The sequence below is a fragment of the Nanorana parkeri genome, unplaced genomic scaffold, assembly GCF_000935625.1.
Source record: "Nanorana parkeri isolate BGI_ZX_2015 unplaced genomic scaffold, ASM93562v1 scaffold737, whole genome shotgun sequence".
NCBI classification, from domain to species: Eukaryota; Metazoa; Chordata; class Amphibia; order Anura; family Dicroglossidae; genus Nanorana; species Nanorana parkeri.
In genome coordinates, this window is record NW_017307005.1 from 598,832 (window position 1) to 619,474 (window position 20,643).

At 38.9% G+C, this 20,643-nt stretch overlaps 1 protein-coding gene across 1 annotated transcript in view; it reads left to right on the forward strand.

Moving 5' to 3' along the window:
• Positions 1 to 20,643, forward strand: part of PCSK2 (proprotein convertase subtilisin/kexin type 2) — a 146,610-nt gene that overhangs the window by 25,022 nt on the left and 100,945 nt on the right. Inside the window, exon 2 of the mRNA XM_018564223.1 lies at positions 18,902 to 19,006. Within this exon, the coding sequence (XP_018419725.1) occupies positions 18,902 to 19,006 (105 nt within the window). The remainder of the gene's footprint in view (positions 1 to 18,901; positions 19,007 to 20,643) is intronic.

Here is a 20,643-nt window from a genome sequence, read left to right on the forward strand (position 1 = left end):
TTTTTTTTATTTAATAGATTTTTTACTTTTTTATCACTTCTGTTTTTTTTAATTTTAATTTTGAATCACTTTTTTTATTTTTAATATTATTTTCACTTAACTTTATTGCTATCACACAGGGGATAACAAGCCCCTATGTGATAGCATTTGGAGTTGACAGGTTCTCTTTATGAAGCCTGCCCTCCAGTACAGAATATTGAGTTGTGACAGCTGAGACATGAAGCGCTGTGAGTACAGCACTCCTGTCTCAATGATCACACGGAGCAGATCAGAGAATGGACGTTCTCTGGTCTGCTCCCTGCTCTTCATCCTGAAATCATTGCATGCTATACAAGTGATCTGGACGGCTGGACAGCTGCCCAGATCACTTGTACAAAACGAGCAGTGGCTTCCCCGCTCTACATTTAGCCCTGCTTGTCCGGAGCAGGGCTAAATGTAGAAAAAAACACCTACCCGTCTCCCGGAACTGCATGTCCTGGACGTCGAGTGATCGGAATTCCACACCCCCGCATAGTATCAGATAGCTACTGAGACCTGAATTAGTCAGGGGAGGGACAACCCACTCCAGCTCTCTGCTACCAGAGATTCCAGCATCTTCTTAAAGCAGAACTCTGGACAAAATGGCTACCCCCGCACTCCAAGGGTTAAGTGCTCATTTGTGTCTAGTTATTAAAAAAAGTTATACTCACCCAATCCTCAAGGCTGGACAGCTATGACAGTGGAACCTCCTGTCTGTCTCCTCCTCTGCTGCAGTGATGAAATGTTCATTGGCATCCTCACGTCCTATATACTGTATAGAACGTGATGACTCAAGGATCAGTAGACCACTGCAGTAGAGCAGCACGTAGACAAAAAATAAGCACTTAACCCTTGCAGTGCGGGGGTAGCCCCAATGCAAAGGTTAAAAACCAGTTTGCCTGTAGGTCAGCTTTAAACAGTTATTACTATTACAGTCTGTCAGAAAGCATACAAGCAATGTTGGGCTTTCTAATTAGAAAGCCCAACATACTTTACCTAAACAGTGCTATGTATAGGCCCTTTCACTCTTTCATATGGTGACAGTTTTATACAAATAATACAAAAATATACATACTGCATACACTGTGGCAGTTTATTTCTTTTACTTGAAATTGTTATTTTCAAAGAATTACAACAATGTCAAATGTGTAAAGAGTGAAAATTATTCTGTCAAATAGTTCAAAATAATTTCCAGTTTTGGCAAGACAAAATAATCCCTTCCAGGTAAAGTTTATCAATTCCAAGAATATTAGTAAGCTTTAATGCGGACCTGTACCTGCTTTTATTCCAGTGCATTTGTTAAATATGAGTTCTAAGTGAAAGTGTCTGCTAGCATAATCTAATGATTAATCCCAGGATTCTAGTAAGGAATATTTTATCCTTTGGTTTCTCTTTAGACTTTGTATAAATTTGTCACCACAGGAGGAACTCTTTGTGTGAGATATTGCTGCAAATACGTGTAATTGAACCTTGGACTCTGAGCCAGTTACAAGTGCTGTGGAATGAAAATTCTGGAAAATACAATCTGCAGAGTAATGTTGTTATGGTTACAAGGAATAGATACTTTTTGGCAGCTTTGGGAAATTGTGGATGGCTGCAGGTGGAACCTGAAAAGTAATTTTTAACAACATAAATTTACAGAACGACTTGTACAGCAGTTATTTTTGCAATATCATTTTTGATATGTTATGAAAATTAACGGAGAAGAAAAGAGATTTCCACTCATCCTCATAGTTAGAGCAGACCTGTGACAAAGAAGCTGTCACAGGTCGGCTCTATCAATCGGGAAGTGAGCAGTAGCATGCACCGATCTGCTCACTTCCTGATTGTCTCCCAGCAGTGAGTGGTGACTGTCAGTCACCGCTCCCCGCAGGGATTCCCCCCTCTCCAAAACTTCAGCGCCGAGTGGAGGAATGGACCAGAGAGGGGGCGGGCACAGCTGGCTCTGCCTATACATAGGCAGCTTTACATAGGCAGAGCCAGCTGTCACTCACACAGCTGGGTGGATCTCAAAAGTTGTGTCGGGATCCGTCCCGACTGTGGTGCTCTCAGTATATCGTGGGCAATAGCCCGCGATATACTGAGCTTTGGGACATGGGAGGAGGTTAGTATATGTCTTCCCATGACCCTAAAACACTTACCCCACAGTTCTCTTTTAATTTTTCATTTAAATTTTAAGCAAAAAGCTAACTTTAAAGTTTAAGATTTAACTTCTGAGTATAGTGTTACTTTAAATACATATTTGTGAACTGTCATACCTGCTAAATAATGTAACTTCTTTTTAGACAGTTTTTCAGTTGAGACACCCCTAACAGATGTGCACAGTTCTGACCATTTACTTTTCTGTACTCTAGTCAAAGCGAAATATCCAGGTCAGGCCTATGATTGGACAGAGGAATAATAGCTTCTCAGTGATAAGGTCAGCTCTGTGCTCTCTCCTCCAAAGTCCATTTGTTAGATTCACATCTCTGCGCAATGCTCTAAAACCCTATTGGGTTACAGAGCTGCCCCTTCCTCTCACAGTCAGAATACTGATGTGCAGAAAATGGCAGGAGGCTAGTAGAAATACACTTTGAGATACTATTTACAGTATATATACAGTGCATTTAGAAAGTATTCAGACCCCCTTCACTTTTTCCAGTTTTGTTATGTTGCAGCCTAATACTATTCTTTTTTTTCTTGTTAACTAACACTCAGTAACCCATAATGACAAAGTTAAAACAGAATTTTAGAAATGTCTGTGAATTTATTAAAAAGAAAAAACTAAAATATCACATGTACTTGTACATGTACATGTGCACAAGTATTCAGACCCTATACTCAGTACTTTGTTGAAGCACCTTTGGCAGCAATTACAGACTGGAGTCTTTTTGGGTATGGCGCGACAAGCTTTGTACACCTGGATTGGAGGATTTTCTGCCATTCTTCTTTGCAAATCCACTCAAGCTCAGTCAGGTTGGATGGGGACCATTGGTGGACAGCCATTTTCATGTCTCTCTAGAGATAGTTGTCATGTTGGAAGGTGAACCTTCGGCCCAGTCTGAGGTCCTGAGCGCTGTGGAACAAGTTTTCATTGAGGATTATATCTCTGTACTTTGCTCCATTCAGCTTTTCCTTAACCCTGATCAGTCTTCCAGTCCCTGCTGCTACAAAAAACACCCCTACAGCATGATGCTGCCACTACCATGCTTCACTGTTAGGATGGTATTGGGCAGACTGATGAGCGGTGCCTGGTTTCCTCCAGACATAACATTTAGAATCGAGGTCAAACAGTTTCATCTTGGTTTCATCAGACCAGAGAATCTTGTTCCTCACAGTCTGGGAGTCCTTCAGGTGCTTTTTTGCAAACTACAAGAGGGCTTTCATGTGTTCTGCACTGGTGAGAGGATCCGTCTAGCCACTCTGCCACAAATGCCAGATCGGTGGATGGCTGCAGTGATGGTTGTCCTTCTGGAACTTTGTCCCATCTCCACACAGGATCTGTTGAGCTCAATCAGAATGACCATTGGGTTCTTGGTCACCTCTCTTACTAAGGCCCTTGTCCCCCGATTGCTCAGTTTGGCCTGGCGACCAGCTCTTGGAAGAGTCCTGGTTGTGTCAAACTTCTTCCAGTTGAGACATATGGAGGCCACTGTGCTCTTGGGAACCTACAGTGCAGAAGAAATGTTTTTGTAGCCTTCCAGATCTGTGCCTTGCAATAATCCTGTCTGAGTTCTGCAGGCAGTTCCTTTGGCCTCATGAGTTTTGCTCTGATACAGTATGCATTGTCAGCTGTGAGGCCTTCTATAGAGAGGTGTATGCCTTTCCAAATCATGTCCAATCAATTTAATGTGCCACAGATGGACTCCAATCAAGGTGTAGAAACATCTCAGCAACAATCAAGAGAAATGGGAGGCACCTGAGCTAGAGTTCAAGTGTTGTTGCAATGGGTCTGAATACTTGTGCCAATTTGATATTTCAGTTTTCTCTTTTTCATACATTTGCAAACATTTCTAATATTCTGTCTCACTTTGTCATTATAGGGTACTGAGTGTAGGTTAATGAGAAAAAAAATTAAACAACTGTATTATCAGGTTGCAACCTAACAAAATTGAAAAAAGTTAAGAGGGTCTGAATACTTTCTGAATGCACTGTATATTTAAGTATTAAATGTATTTAATAAATACAAACTGGGACTACATAGAAGTCTTTTATATCTGCTTTCACATGCTTTTCAAGGTCAGGCGAGCAATGCAGTGGCATCTGAGCTGAGAGCAACACATTTTCTCTGTACAATAATGAATTTTTTTTTTACAAAATTGCACCTACTCAACCTTATCAGGAGCAATCCTCGTGATCAGATAAAAATAAGCCCTCATGTTTTTTATCGGAAAAAGGCTAAAAATGGTGTAAAAAGTAAAATGATTTCCAGTAAACCTCTTTAGTTAAGATTAAGGATGTAACACGAGAATGCTTCGTGGATACTGCTATATCAGCTGCACAAAGGAAATGCTTTTCTGGATGAAATAAAGTCTTCCAGAAAATGGGAATAGTCTGAGAGGCAGACAAGGCAGCAAATAGATGTTACCAGTCAACTAGATACACAGCAGTCTAAAGTGTACATCATCCACACTACACTATTTTACTACTGCTTTTCATTAAAAAAAAAAAAAAAAACAATAAATAAACAATGTGCAATAAAAGCTTGGGTGGTGAGGTGAGAGATCTGCAGGTACTGGAGCCGAGTTTATGTTGCCCTGATTAAAGAACGCATTGAACTATTTATATTTCCTATATTGATCACTAAAATGAAATTAGAAACTAGAAATGAGGAAATTATATCTTATAGTACACTCTGTGCCTTCCTTTCAGTATTAGCTCTAGAAAACCCAGGCTGTAGACCCTTCTTAATTGGCTCGTGCGTTAGCTCATTAAGGCGAAATGTTGATTAGTACTGGAAAAAAGAGAGTAGGGAGGAGGTCAGATACTATGATAGAAAATCATTACATGAATTAGATTATTTTCTAAAAGGTATATTGGATATAGATGATTTTTTCTTTTTTTTTATTTACCAAAAAAAAAATCACTAGAATGACAGTTTACAGAATAAGTGTACTTTAGAAGGCAAGCTCACCAAAGATCTGCCTTTGGCCTCTGCAATTGTAAATTAAATAAGACACCATGGCTTAAACCACGTTTATCAACATTTTATTTATTCAAGGCACTCTCTTGAGGCACCCCAGTCTAAAATGTAAATGTAAAAAAAACCCCGTACCATACCCTTATCCTAGATGGGGGTCTGGTATGGATTTTAGGGGGGGACCCATGCTAAAACAAAAACAATATGTGGTTCACATCAGAGTCCCTCTCTTTCACATTAGAGCCTCCCCTTTCACATCAGATTCCCCCTTCACATCAGAGTTGCCCCCCCCCCTTCCATAAGGAGCCCCCTTCCCATCAGAGTCCTTCTCTTTCACATTGTAGCCCCTCCTTCACATCAGAGTTCCGAGTTCCCCATTCACTTTACCTTATAATCTTTACCACAGCACAGCTGTGGCAACATGGCAGAGGGCTTCAGCTGCAGCCCCTGACATCACCAAGGGGTTGCACATATAACTGAGTATATGTAATGCTTCTGTAAGTGACTGCAGACTTACTAGAAAATGTTTAAATACTGTAAACAGGCTGGAGGAGTCCATCAAAGTCTAGCGACATGTTAGATGAAACTTCTAAAGATTAATGCCCATACAGCTCAATTACAAATCAATACTCCCACTAGCTACTACGGGGGTCCAAGAGCTATGCAACAAACGCCAAAGGGTCACAGGCAGGGCTCCAGGGCCTTAAGTGATTTGATGTCGCCCCTTTTTAATTCAGAGCCAGCAAATCCTGGAAGTCATCTGTGCTGAATTATGAAGCTACAGTCCATTGCACACACTGGTACGAGGACATGGAATTACCGTGTTTAATAACAGCAGTTCTCTAGCGCTTTTATTACATGCATTTTGTCATCCTTAATACAGAGTATGTGCAAAGTTGCAGATTCACAATTTAGCTCTAATGTCTTACAGGCTGAACTGGCCCTGGACAGGCCGTCCGTCTAGTACAAAGCAGGAATTTCAAAACATCTATGGTGTAGTCTTATTTCATTTTTTTCTATTTCAGGCTCCCCCACTCTTAATGTATCTTAACGTGAGCCATCTTACCTGCCAAAGGACCTTGATTTGTGTTTTACCAATCTTGTGATTTAGGCACCCCCTCCACACAGCAGGGTTCAAGAGTCTCTCACAATTACTCTTTAAAGAGACTGTCACTTGGGGGAAAGGGAGGGGGTCGCTGCAGCTGTAATGTTCATGCCTGCAGCAGCCTCTCAGACCTTCTTGTCATGGCTAAATCTTAGGTCACTCTAACAGGCAAAGCTTGTCTCCCCTATACTAATGCTGGGACATTCCATGACATTGAAACTTATGTGTATTTTGGCTTACAGTATGTCATAACTTTATTAAGCATGATGTACATATAGCAAGACATTAAGATTAAACGTTCATTTTATAAATCAAGGAAAGCATTTTACATTTTCACTGTTTAAACACATGCTTTTTTTTCCCCAAAATATTTTATTGAGATATAAACAAAATCACCACGTGACCAAAAGAATAAAGTACAGTACACGCATTTGTTCTGTGTTTTTGTGCTTTTTTTTAAATTTTGTTTCCCATGGTTTGTTCACCAAGTCGTGTGTGATCTACATGCATCGAACCTTATAACAAGCGGAAGAATCTGAAAATATGCAAACCTAGTCTAGTGCCTATACATATAATGTAATAATGGACTTGAAAATGAAATTGAAAATGAGAGTAGAAGTGAGAGAGACCCGTTCAAATGTCACAAATCCCAACATAAGGTTCAATCACAAAGGAGTCAGCAGAAATAGGTCTACTTATCTTCAATTTGACATGGGGTTTTAGGAGCAACAAGTCAAACGCTATTATTTAGGCCATCTTCTACCTCCCCCTATCGATTATGTTGGATTCTTATTTTCCTTCTATATCTAGACAGCAGGGCATATCTTTCTGTATACCGAGTCAGAAATAGAGCAGAAAATGCTAAAGAATAAAAAATAAAAATAATAATAAAAAATAAAATAAAGACAAGGCTATTTAGCATATTGAAGACATAGCTAAAATATTATTGAAGTTGCAGCTCAGAACTCACCAACCTTTTCAGCCTTTTCTCGTAGAACTCATCCAGTAGCTTCCCCATTTCATCCTCGCGACCTCTCCTCATCATCCCCCATCCAGACATCTCAAGAATGTGGACCAGCAATAAACATATGCTTTTTATATACACTTTTGTATTGTAGGAGATTTCAGCATATATCGGTCAGTACTGTGGACTTGGGGTCATTATAGCGTTCCTATATGGCCTGTATTTTATGAGCCTGGCCAGTAAGTATAGGACTTGTTGCCAATGTTATTATTAAGAAAGAGATTCCAAGGACAGTATTTTTTCCTAGAAAAGGCAACCTCTGGTGCCTACAGAATAAAAAATGGTTTGGTGAAACAAAGTGTAAGAAGCCCATTAGAGATTGTCCCCTTGTCACCGAAGGATGGAAACCAAATCTGTTCTGGTCTATATAAAAGAATAAGGTTCAATTGTGACATTCTTTAGGGGGAAGTGTCAAAAGTTAGAATGCAAGTTAGAAAAAAGGCAAAGAAAGGGAAACATCAATGAATGTTGCTTGGTGACAGAATAGGAGAACATGCCATGCTATGTACCGGCTAGATACAATTCTTTTAACTAAAATATGATGGATTGACTAATGCACAACGACAAAATATTTAGTGTAGGTTAGGTTAGTGTAGGCTTTGTTTTAAAAATATTTTACTGATTGCTAAACACAATTCCTGGCTAATATTCTAATTTATAAAAAGGTCTGCCAGCAGCTTTTTAAAAAAAAACAGCCCAGGCTTAAATTTTGATCTTCCATCAGCAGTTGCTCCTCGCAGTAATTGATTTTCACTAGAAGAAATCTCTGTCTTCAAAGGACATACTATGAATTGGGGGTATATTGTTATCACAGGGGGGTACATTTGCTAGGTGAACATCCTCTATTCCTTTAGTAAATCAACCCCACTGATTTATCAATATGATATGGCTGCCTGAAAGTACATACATGCTGATTGGAAATTATTATGAGTTGATTGGGTGGCACAGTGGTGTAGTGCCTTGCAGTACCAGAGGTCTCTGGTTCAAATCCCATCCAGGTTACTTCCTGGAAGGAGTTTGCATGTTCTCCCTGTGCTTGTGTTGGTTTCCTCCCACACTCCAAAGAGATGCGGGTATGTTAATTGACTACTGTCTAAATTGACCCTGTATCTTAGATTGTAAGCTCCTTGAGGGCAGGGATTGATGTGAATGTGTAACTATGTAAAGCGTAATCAATAAAATAAATGCTTATCACTGTTTTTGTGATTCTGGGCCCTAAAGCAGTTATGTGGTCTGTAATTATACCCCTTTGATAGTTAATCTCAATTTGCTCTCAATGCATTTTCATTTATACTGCAATGCTATTTCTCTTACTTACAAAGACACCTCTGTACTTGGAGCGGTGTGTGGATTCCACTTATGTACCTACTACTCTGATTTTATTTTGATTTTAGAATCAATTTTAAAATAAGCCCATATACCAGCTTTAAACTGAGCACTATAATGTTTGTTTAGTGTAATTACAGCTAATTTCCCCTCCCATGTGAACCTGTTGGTGATTATATCTCCATTTTATTAGTATGTCAGCCTGTTTTCTCCATTTTATTAATATGTTATTACTGGCTCATATTGTTTACCTTTTTGTCGTATATACGGCAATACGTTTGATAGCTTTTCATCTCCTTTGCTGATACCATCAAATATGTCCTATCCTTTAATAACGCTGAAATTCTAAATTCCTTTTTTCTTAGATCTGAACAAGTGAGAAGCACCTAAGAGATAAAAATGAAAGCCACAATTTTATTATTAGCTGGAAGCAAATAAAAGCATTCTTAAGCAAAGGAAATTAAAGCGAGCTTGAGGTCAGAAAAGTTAATACCATTCCTTATTAGGAGGCAGACTGCAAAGATACTAGCAGATCAGAATGCAAAAATGTTGATATGGCATTGATAGAAACCGTATTAACCACCACCAGTAGTGCATTAAAATTCTTAGAATGTAGCAGGCTCAATTCACTAAGCTATATCACATGCATGACTGTTATTTTCATCTCTCCTTGGCACCAAATGCTGGAAAAAAATTACAAAATGCCAAAATAGGATTTGTACTTATCTGTAAAATCTTCTTCTTGGAGTACAGTGCCGGACACAGGATATTTAGTCTTAAACTCTGGGTTATATGCAGTTGCTTGCATCCCAGGCAGTGTACACAATCATCCAGGTGCCATGCAGGATGTAACTCCTGTGTGCATTGCGCAGGAGTTACATCACCAGTGGCCACCCAATGGCGGAGATGGCAGCAGCAGGGGACAGCGCTGGAGAAAGGCACAGTTTTAAGGTAAGATTGGCCTAATGTGCAAGTATACCATGCATATTTGCACATTAGGGAACAAAATACAAAGTGGTTTACTTTCACTTTAAGAACAGAAGGGAGAGACCTGTGTGTTGAACCTTACTCCAAGAACAAGATTAATAAGTAAGTCAAAATCCTTTTTTTGTAATCATACAGTACAGGAAACAGAGAAGGGAATTTATCAAAACTGGAGTGGACAAAATCTGGCCCATGGCAACCAATCAGCTTCTCTGTTTCATTTTCAAATCTTAACTGAACACACTGAAGAGAGAGGCTGATTGGTTGCCATGGACAACTGCTCCAGATTCTCTCTGTCCCAGTTTTTAATTTTTTTTATTTAGGTTTATAACATAGATACAGGGATATAAAACGGAAAAAATAAAATAATATAATTAAATAATGATATAATCCAAAGGAAAAAAGGGAAGAAGAAAAAAAAAGGGAAAAGAGGGAAATCTTATCTCGTACTCATATTCGTGCTCATGCTCACGGGAAATGAAGAACATCAGGAAGTGTGGCATTGCTCCTGGTTCTCTCGAGTATTTGCCAGGGGGACCACACCTTATCAAATTCGGGAATAGTATTATGCAATCGAGCCGTTAGATATTCCAAATTATGGACATCATGAATCCTTCGCAGTAATTCTTCATAAGACGGAGGTGTAGATTGAGGAGCAATCCAGATGATCTTTACCAGGTTTAGGAATTATTGTGATATAAGAGGCAAGCATAGAAGTGGGGATCAGGGAGGCTTCCAGAAAACCGTTATATAATGTTAATAAATAAGGGGTAAGAATGGGGGTAAATATCTTGTAGTACAGATAAGAAAAACCATCTGGGCCTGGGGCCTTGCCATTAGGTAAACCTTTGATTACTAAGTTTAACTCTTCAGATGTAATAGGGCGATTAAGGAGTTGACATTCTTTTTGGGAGATATGAGGAAGAGGGTATTCAGAGAGATAGTCCATAGTGCGAGTTTTTAGAGTGGGGTCTTCTAGATTGAATGCAGGGTCTTGTATATTATAAAGACGAGTATAATACTCATGAAAGATGGATGCCACCTTATCTGGACAAAACTGTTCGGTACCATTTATATCTCTGATAGAATGGATAGAATTTTGAGTCTGGTCTGCCTTGAGTTTATGAGCTTACATAGTTTGAGCCTTATTGCCTCTCTCATAAAACTTCAGTTTAGTAGAAAGCATCGATTTCTCCACCTCTGTCATGTCCAGTTGTTGCAATTGTGACCTTACAGAGAGGATTCGTCGAAGTAAGTTAGTGGAGGGAGTAGAGACTATTCTCCGCTGCAAGGACTTAATTTGAGCTTCCAAGGATAGACGTTGAAGCTGGGTGTCACGTTTAAGCTTACTAGAGAGTGCGATACATTGACCTCGCATAACTACCTTATGTGCCTCCCAAACTGTCCCAGTTTTGATAAATTCCCCCCAAAATCTTTAGTCTTAACCCTTGGAGCAGTCAAACTGGGGGAATAGCAACGCAGCAACAAAATGTTAAATAGACCTACAAGGACCAACAGACAAGAAAGAGCTCAGGAGGGCTCAGACGGTGCTTGAAGCACCTTATGCCCAAAATTGGCATTAGAGGAGACCTGATCATCCACCTGTTAAAACTTAACAAATGCTTGAGCAGAAGACTGGGTGACAAGCTTGCAAATCTTGGAAACAGATGTCTGCCTATGAAATAATTACAGACCTAGTAGAATGATCTTTAACAGATCGACACTAGTCATTGGGTGTCTGTGAGATTTAACCCTTTCGCTGCCAAGGACGTACGTCGTACGGAGCTACAATCAGCTTATAGTAGATCACTTTCACAGCCATATTGGGTTAATACCTATTTTATATTGTTTCCATTCCCATAACATAAGCTAAAACATATTTAAAAATTCATCTTGCAGCTTAAATTGCTTTTACTTGGGTTAGAGTTTCTTGGCTTCTTAAGGGTTACATTTTCTACTTGCTTCTCATTTGTAATGTTTGGAGGAGTTGTGAGAGGTTTTGTTCATTATAATTTGTAAAGTAGATTGGAACACTGTCTGTCCTAACAAAGGGGTAAAGGATTACAACCTTGTCTTGTGCCTTGTATGTTAATGAAGGTAATGAGAGAAACACAATCCTAAAATTTGAGTCCTAAGTCTTTCTATAAGGACAGATCACTGAATGTGCTCTATGAATGGAACACACAATAAACATATAGAGGGTTTTTCTCAAATTTGACTGCAAACATGGCAATATGCTTTAAGTATATACTCACCACAAATGTAGCAGAATGTATCATGACTTTTTCAGCATTTGGTGACATTTCTGATGTCACCGACTGTACTACAACAACTAAAACAGCGAGTCATATAAATTATATCTTTACATACTTTGAAAAAGATACATTTTTGACTCCCTTTAAATTCTCGGCATGCTATCTTTTGACAAATCTGAAGGGTACGCTATGAGTTACATCCGCATTGTAAAGGGATATTTGGAATGGGGTTTTGGGTTCATATACCCTTTCTCTCCATACAAATATCATACATCAGGGAGTAATATATATGAATATATCCATGAGACTCAATTGGGTCTAACTTGTAGAAGACTTGTTGTAGCAATCGCTAATTATTGTTTATATAAAGGGATATTTTGAACAGGGTTTTGGGTTCATTTACCCTTTCTCTCCATACAAATATCATACATCAGGGAGTAATATATATGAATATATCCATGAGACTCAATTGGGTCTAACTAGTAGAAGACTCTGTTGTAGCAATCGCTAATTATCGTTTATTTTTGTATTTTTTTCTCCATATTTGAGTTATGTTTTGTTTTGTTTACAACATAATTTCTGATATTAAGCTGATCTATGCACTTACTGTACTGTACAGATATGTCTCATATCGCTATCCATTGTAATATGTGCACTCTTGTATTATCAAAATCCTCAATAAAAATGTTATTTAAAAAAAAAAAAAAAGAACAGTGAGTCTGCAAATAGGTTAGGCCTAGTTGTTACATTGTAAGCTGCATTTAGCCCTTACAGCAGCATACACTAAGCCTTAGCATTCCCAGGCATACCCAACCTGTGTAAGCTCCACAAAGCTTATGTAACCAGCCCAGTGTGCACGCCTGGCCATACAGTATATGAGCTACACAAAGCATCATACAATGCAATTGAAAATTAGTAAACTTAAAATGTGAGAAGAAAATACAAACATAAAAGATTTAAAAAAATGCTAAGTGATAGGTTACATTTCACTACTTTTTCGTTATAAGGAGCCCCAAATCTATTAGATACACCCAGAAACATTCAAGAAGCAAAAGCTTTGTTGTCCAGTGTTACCCATATAATTAGAGGGGAGTGTTGGGTATTGTTTGGAGGGGCTTTCCCCTTAGTTATGTATTTTTTAAAGCAGCTTGGTATAAGCTAAAATTCCACTTTAAGTCATTAAAAATCAAAATAGTAGGGACGATAGTCAGAACATGGTAGTTGTTTTGTGTTGACCTTCACTATCCGTCTTTTACGCTGAATGCATATTTAGATCACAGAGGTAGTCTGCAGTAGTCTCACAAGTATATGCCAGATGGATCAGGAGATTGCCAGTTGGAGCATAAGTCCCTATAATAAAAAGAACTCAGCAATGCTTTCTAATATTAGAAATTAAAACATTAGCATTTTTTACCCATTTTATATTTTTCGGAGTTAAATAAGGCATCAAAAACTTGAGAAAGTAAATACATAAACTACACAAAAACACAAAACTACAAATCAGAATATATAGAACAAAATAAGGTACAGTACAAGTAATAACAGTATCTATGTATAAATAAGGATCAGCCGAGCAATTTTGGTGAATTTGACTGCTGAACAATTGATGATTTCACCGAAGCTGAAACTCTCAATTTCACTCAAAGAGCTGCTTAGGCAAAATATATTACTGTTTTTGTTTTCTTATGGGGATGGGGGGAATGTAATGCTTTTGGGGTGGGGGTTTATTTACAATAGCAAAGTTTATTTAATGTTCTCTGTATTGTTTTCCTTTTTCCCACTGTCGTTTTTTTCTGTCAGTGTGTCAGTGAAAGTACACATCTGTAAACCTCAGTATCCATTTAGAGCCCATTTCATCTTTAACTACTTCTGGACTGCCTAACATAAACGCGGCATCCTAAAGTAGTTTTACCAAGATCAGGGCTGCTGTAGATCTTGGTACCGCTTTAAACAGCTGGAGATGCTGGTTCACATACAAGCAATCCAGCGGCTCTACAGCTGCTTAACCGCTTGTACGGTGCCATGGAGTGTGTCGCCCCCCCCCCCTGCCGCTGCCAGCTACGCCGCCTCCACTGTCCCCTTTGCAGGCCTGGGACCAGCACAGTGGGTTTGTCCTCTTCGATCAGAGGAAGATCAGCACACTCCCAGCTGCTGATCTCCCCTACAAACACTGGACCCAGCAGTGATGTGTATTACATCACTTCCGGTGTCACTCTGTAATTTCCCTAGATCCTGTAGCAGGAGAAGAAGTTGGTGGAGCAGATCCCTGCTTCATCAGCTTCTTTGGGGTCCCTAGGTAACAATAGGGGTCTAATAGACCCCTGATCTCTCCATAAAGAGGACCAGTCACATCCTGTTTGCTATTTCATAGGGGGCTATTTACCCGATGTGACCCCATCTTTCATGTTTAATTATATTCTGTTTCTGTGCACTAAATTTCATTCTATTGTATTCATTCTAGTACAAATACTGGTTTAATAAACATTTGCGCATATACCATGCAACATAAAAAATTGTAACCAGCCTCTGCTTTCAGAAGATATGTAATTGCATGGGGGGTTGAAGCTGTTTTCTAGCCAAAAATTCAGATTTTATCATGCGTCCAAATATTATGAAAAATCTCCGGACAGCCAGTAGTTAAAAACTACCCAAAACCAATTTATTGTCATCCCCATTGAGTAAAAATTATTTTGATAAAATGGGAAAATCTCATGATTTTCAGGGATATTTTGAGGAAATTAAAATCGCTTATCTCTATTTATAATATTTAGGAATAAGGAAAAAAGATAACCAAAAGAGCTACCTGCCTTTAAATTGGCACTGTGTGGCTTTTGAGATGGTGGAGAAGGAAGCAAAGGTGAATCAGTGACTGTAGAATATATTAAGCTTGTTCACGTGGAGACACACGTTATAAAAATGCAATCTCATTCGCCAAACTACGTAATGCGAGGGTCTAACTGAACAATTGATTCAATTTGTATTTAATGAAATATGCCCTTGTATTACATAGTTGTTGATAGATATAAAAGAGGTTGTGCAATTGTTTTTTGGGGGGGTATTTTGTTTGATTTCTTCACTAAGCTATATAAGATGTTAGTTTTACCTTGCATTTATGTGTGTTGTGTTGATACATGTTAAACATGCATTGCGCTGTGCTACAAAAAGTTTCAGTGCGGCGCAGCTCACATCAACGCAATGCACTGGTGTGAAATGCTCCCATTCACACCCATTCATTTTAGATTTCCCTGTATTGGCATGCATGGAAAAAAACATGCTAATGCATCTGATGTGAATGGGGCCAAAAATGTGTATGCTCAACTTCAGGAGAACATTTGATGATTTCAAAGGTTCGAGAGTTCCCTAATTGATCAAGTCAAGTATTGTATCAAAGTAAAAGATGATTGGCTTTTCGATAGAACCAGCCATTTCAATCATTATGAGGTGCTCCGAATGATGAAGACATTTTAGAAAGAATCTGATGAAAAGCACAATTTGCAGCCTGCCAGAGGTGTTGCTCTTTGGTGGATAGTAGAGGAGCCATTTCTCAGTGGATCTATAATGATTCTGTACGAAACATTGGCCTTTTCATTTTCTGCCTGAAGGACCAACAAAGATAATACATATATGGATTTCCCTACTGCTTACCAAGAGCTATCATATCCTGTATCTCACAATCATATAGTTTTTATATTTACTGCTGTTATCACCAGTCACTTTACATCACTGTCAGTCTGCTGTATCCTTAAGCTACTAACCACAGCTGATAAAATAGAAAATTATTGATGGTAGGAACCAATAACCACTCAAAAGGGTCATCAATATTTAATTTGCTAGTGATGAGAACAATCTCCATGGCAACAGCTGTTAGACACAATCTACAAAGGTCACACCAGAGTTTGCATATTTGATCTCTAGCTGTTCGTTATTCTAATTTGCTACACAATTACTTTTGATTTGGAATTATCTAGAGTTATGTATATATTTAAAAAGTTGGAATTATAATAGAGATGAAGTGGGCTGGACTAATTAGTCGATTGTGAATGATCTTTATACCGATGTGTAATGTTTAACCTCTTGAAGACCAGGGTGTTAAACTCCTTTCCTGTCCAGGCCATTTTTCAGTATTCAATGCTAAGGTACTTTGACTGACAATTATTCAGCCATGCAACGCTGTACCAATTTTTTGGGGGACACATAGTAGGGAATTTATAAAAACTGGAGCAGACAAATTCTGGAGCAGCTATGCATGGCAACCAATCAGCTTCTCTCTTTCATTTTCAAATCTTAACTGAACAAACTGAAGAGAGAACCTGATTGGTTGCCCTGCACAGCTGCTCCAGATTTTGGCTGGTCCAGTTTTGATAAATTCTCCCCTAGAGAGAATTTATCAAAACCGGTGGTATTTAATCACCACTGGGTTTTTTATTTTTTACTATATTAAGAAAAAAATAAGATTTTGAAAAATAACCTAAATAATCTTTCTTCATAACGTTAGGCCAAAAAGGAATTCTGCTACATTTCTTTTGTAAAAAAAAACAAAAAAACAAGGCTGGCACTAATGGCAATCACGACTCTGACGGACTGACAGGCTTGCACTAATGGCAATCAGGACTCTGATGGACTGACAGGCTGGCACTGGTGGCAATTAGGACTCTGACGGACTGACAGGCTGGCACTGGGGGCAATTAGGACTCTGATGGAGTGACAGGCTGGCACTGGTGGCAGTCAGTATTTTAATATTATGAGTGGGCTGGCACTGTGGCAGAATTTGTGATGGAATAAGTGCTGATTAACACAGTAATCTTTCAAATAGTTGTCACTGTCAACAACCGAACAGTGTGTGAGAGGAGAGAAGGGAAAGCTGGAAACTGCAGGCATTGTTAACAGTTAGTGATCTGCTGTGACTGGTCACAGCGATCACACAGAACAGAGCCCCTGCAACAAATTGCTTAAACTAGACTGTCCAATGGACAGTGTGTTTACAGTTGTTTGCTCGTGCATGCGCTAGGAGGGTCTGTCAGCCGTCTGCTGTTCCATTACAACGGGGGAACAGCAACAAGTAAAAAAGTCATTTTTAACAATACAGAAATAAGTGTTATACTGAAATTATTTTGAGAATAACTCAATAAGCTTTTATAAAGGTCACATGAACAAATATAATGTATAGACTTTTAGATTGTCTTTACTTTGGGTAAATGAAGTTAAAATCCTTCTCTTATTTTAACTTGCTGTTCTCTCTTCCTTCGTTCTCTCCTTCCCTGCCATTCCTTACTTCCCTTCTTGTATTCCTTATTCCAATCCTCTTTCTCCTCATTCCCTCCTCTCATCTTTCATTCCCTCCTCTTCCTTCCCCATTTCCTTCTTCTTTCGTCGAACTCCCCACTAACACTGTGATAACCCCACCTCAATTTTTTTTCCTGTATTGGTAGTCAAAGTCACTTTGAATCTACATTAATAATGAGAACTCTAAAGCATATTTAAAGTTGAAACTTTTTTAAGGTTTAGGTTTAGAGTAATGGCAATAACCGCTGTATGGTTTTTCAACTGCCAGTGTCTCTTCTGGAGACTGTTCTATTTGTCCTGGTGGCTATTGTCGCCGGGACATACGTTAATGGGGAATCCAAAATGTTACAGATTTCACTCGAACAAGAGGCGAGGGGAAATCTTCCAATGAGATCACATGCTTTGGTGACAAATGTCTAAGATGGGAATTATCCTTTCTTCAGGGAGATTTTCACTCGCTTCCTATTGTGTCTTTAGGACAAAAAATAAAGGGAAGTCTCCAATGGGAACAGCAAATAAAAAATACATTGGTTTTTGACCATTCCCTACTACTTTACTCAGGGATATTCACTTTATTAGAATATAGAATACATAGGAATTCTGCTTGTCTTCTATTTTTCTGTGTCTTATTTTATTTTACATTATCTCCATTAGCTAACATGGCCTTTGTACTGATTTTAAGAAATACACAAGGCATTGCAATCCTTACAATCAGGGCTTGCAGGCATAGAGAAGACATTAATAAAATGAGATTGCTTTCAGCAGAGCTATGGCTAAAGAACTTAAGAAATGCATTCAAAAATAAAAATCCTCATTAGTTATAATATAATTGCAGGCAAAAATGATATGAGAGAGCTTCTTACAGTTGAAGGTAATTCAGTCTTTAATCACAAGCCACTGTAGTCATTACAGAGGATTATCCTGCTATGACCCAAGGAGAACCTATCCAAATGGAATATAGGTGAAATTAAAATAAAGACAACATGTCATTAAACTTATCTCTGTAGCCTTGAAGAATTGCTGGCTGGTCTCTAATTCCGTGCAATAGCAACGGTTTATTGCTAAAAAAACTTTGCAGCTTAACAAAACTCTAAAGTAAGTGGACACAACACAATCGTATGGTGTTAATGGCTGGGCCATAACTATAGATCACGGGGCCCCATAGCAAAAATGTGATACCCCCCTGAGAAACAATGCCAAGATCCCAAAGACTCCTCATGTGCATCTGAAGTTGTCTCTACACGTAGGCTTTACAGGGGATTAGAGTTGCCGTCAACTGCAACCACTCTAACCCTTAATGATACAGTTTCGTATTATCTTCACATGTTCTATGTTTAATTTGCCTCAACAGCCTCACGGGGCCCCCTTTCACCCCCAGGCCCCATAGCAGCCTCTATGGCTACAGTATAGTTACACCACTGGTTAATGGGCTTCCTTGCACATTGTGACTGTTGTCCCTGCTGAGATATCAACATTTTTTAAATGGAATGGCAACTTTTCTGAAGATGCACTTGGCTCCACCCCTTCCCTTCCTTGGTATTGTTAAGGAATGGTCATCATATTGATGGACAAATAGGTTTAGGGGTAAGACCAGGTGAAACCTGGTAAGGGTTAGTGCCAGGTGAAACCTTTGGAAACTTAATCTTTAAATTTCACAACAGAGGCACTAAAATCTTACTTATTTCCTATTACCTGCTATTGCATTCCTGTTTCTATTCTATAGATGGTAATCTGTGTACACATAGACATGTATTATAAAATAACTTTATAAATGTATTTTCTTTCAGTTACCTTTTTCGGATAGTTTGTACCATTTCTACGACAGTGGGGCCACTAAGTTCAGGAGGAAGAGAAGTCTCAAAAGTAAGAATCACTTAGCCATGCACCCCAAGGTGAGTTTTTATGACTGTTTTTTTCATTTACCAATAAATGCAATTCCACTTTTACTAAATACATTATTGAGGAACACATCTAATATGCAGTGTATATCTGCTAGGGGGTCTCAAAGGGGGTCTTGTTATTCTCCCTTAGGGAGCTCCCTGTGGTTGATGGGGGTTTCTTTAGTTATGACAGAGAGTGCCTGTAGGTGACATGCAGATTGTATGCGAGGGCTTGTTCACACCATTTTCTGGTCCAGATGCATTTTTACCGCTTTCCGGGCGCCTTCCCGTATCTTTTTTTTTGTAGGGGAGCAGATTCTTGCTCTGAGGTCACTTCCGGCCTTCATCAAAAGTGTTTTTGTTGCATTTTTGACACGTTCGTGTGCGTTCTGGACCAGAGAAAATGTGACATGCAGTATTTTTTCTGTCTGGAACAGAACAGACTGTGCTGGTGAGAACTGGAGCCCATAAAACACATAGGGATACATTGGGATGCGTTTTTAGTGCAGGAGTGAACTGTTCTGGTCTGGACAGAATCCGGACATCGTGTGAACAAGCCCTGAGTGGAGGCCTGGCAAATGGTTTCCTTTTGACCTCCTAGAGAAAATTGCAGATGAGGAATTGAAGTATAGATGCTGTAAATTGTCCTTCATCCCAGGGAAGCTCGGCATTATTGGCCATGCTTCCCCCAGGAGTTTTAAAGTGCTCGTCCTTGAGTTAAGAGAGGAATCTGGGAAAAGAGGGCTTCTGGTCCCCTGTGTGGAACGAGTAGCCTGAAAAAGAGGATGTTCCTGTCGGTGCCACTGATTGTGATACAAGTCTAATTTGTAATGAATGTCTTAATTGTGACATGCAAAGAATGTCATGTTTACAATGAAAAAAAATTAACTTTTCTAGTAATCCAAGCTACTGGAGCTGTGATAGACTAAATGAGTGTGGCACACTGTTAGAGAGTGGCCTTGGAGCATGTGCTGACTATTTGCTGTGTTGCTATTGATGGGTACTAGTAAAGGGCATCCTGAATAGTCATGAATAATCTTGCCTGTCTTAATTTATTTAATGTAAAGACAGACTCTCACTCCTCAGTAGTTTCTTATCAGTTTATACTACATCATTTTTGTTCACAGTTGCCAAATACTGCCGAGAAGATTTATAAAAATAGAACTGTATTGGATGTCAATGAAGTTAGCCAGCACCACATTTTTTTTGGTCAATTTGTTTCTTTGTTCTCTTCCCGTGTTTATTTTATGCACACCATGCCCCTCCTTTATCATTTTTATTTCCTTCCAAGATTGCTTATTGTCACACCACTGTCTAATTATTTTAATGTATCTACTGTAGGATGCAATCTAAAAATCCCCCTACATAACTTCAAATGCCACATTTGTTTCTTAAAACAGAAGGTACAGACAAGTTACAATAACAAAGGTAGACAGGCAAATCTCTTCTTTATGTCCCTATTACTGACAGTGTATACAGAAATGTGGCCATATAGCATCGATTGCATACACAGAATAAATAAAAAGCTATTTATCCAGCTAGCACACAGTTGTTTAGAGTGAGCTGGCTCTAATAAGTGTAAGATATGGAAGCCATGGTTTCAATAAACTCAGGCTAAGACAACAACAAGATGATAGTCATTTGGACGA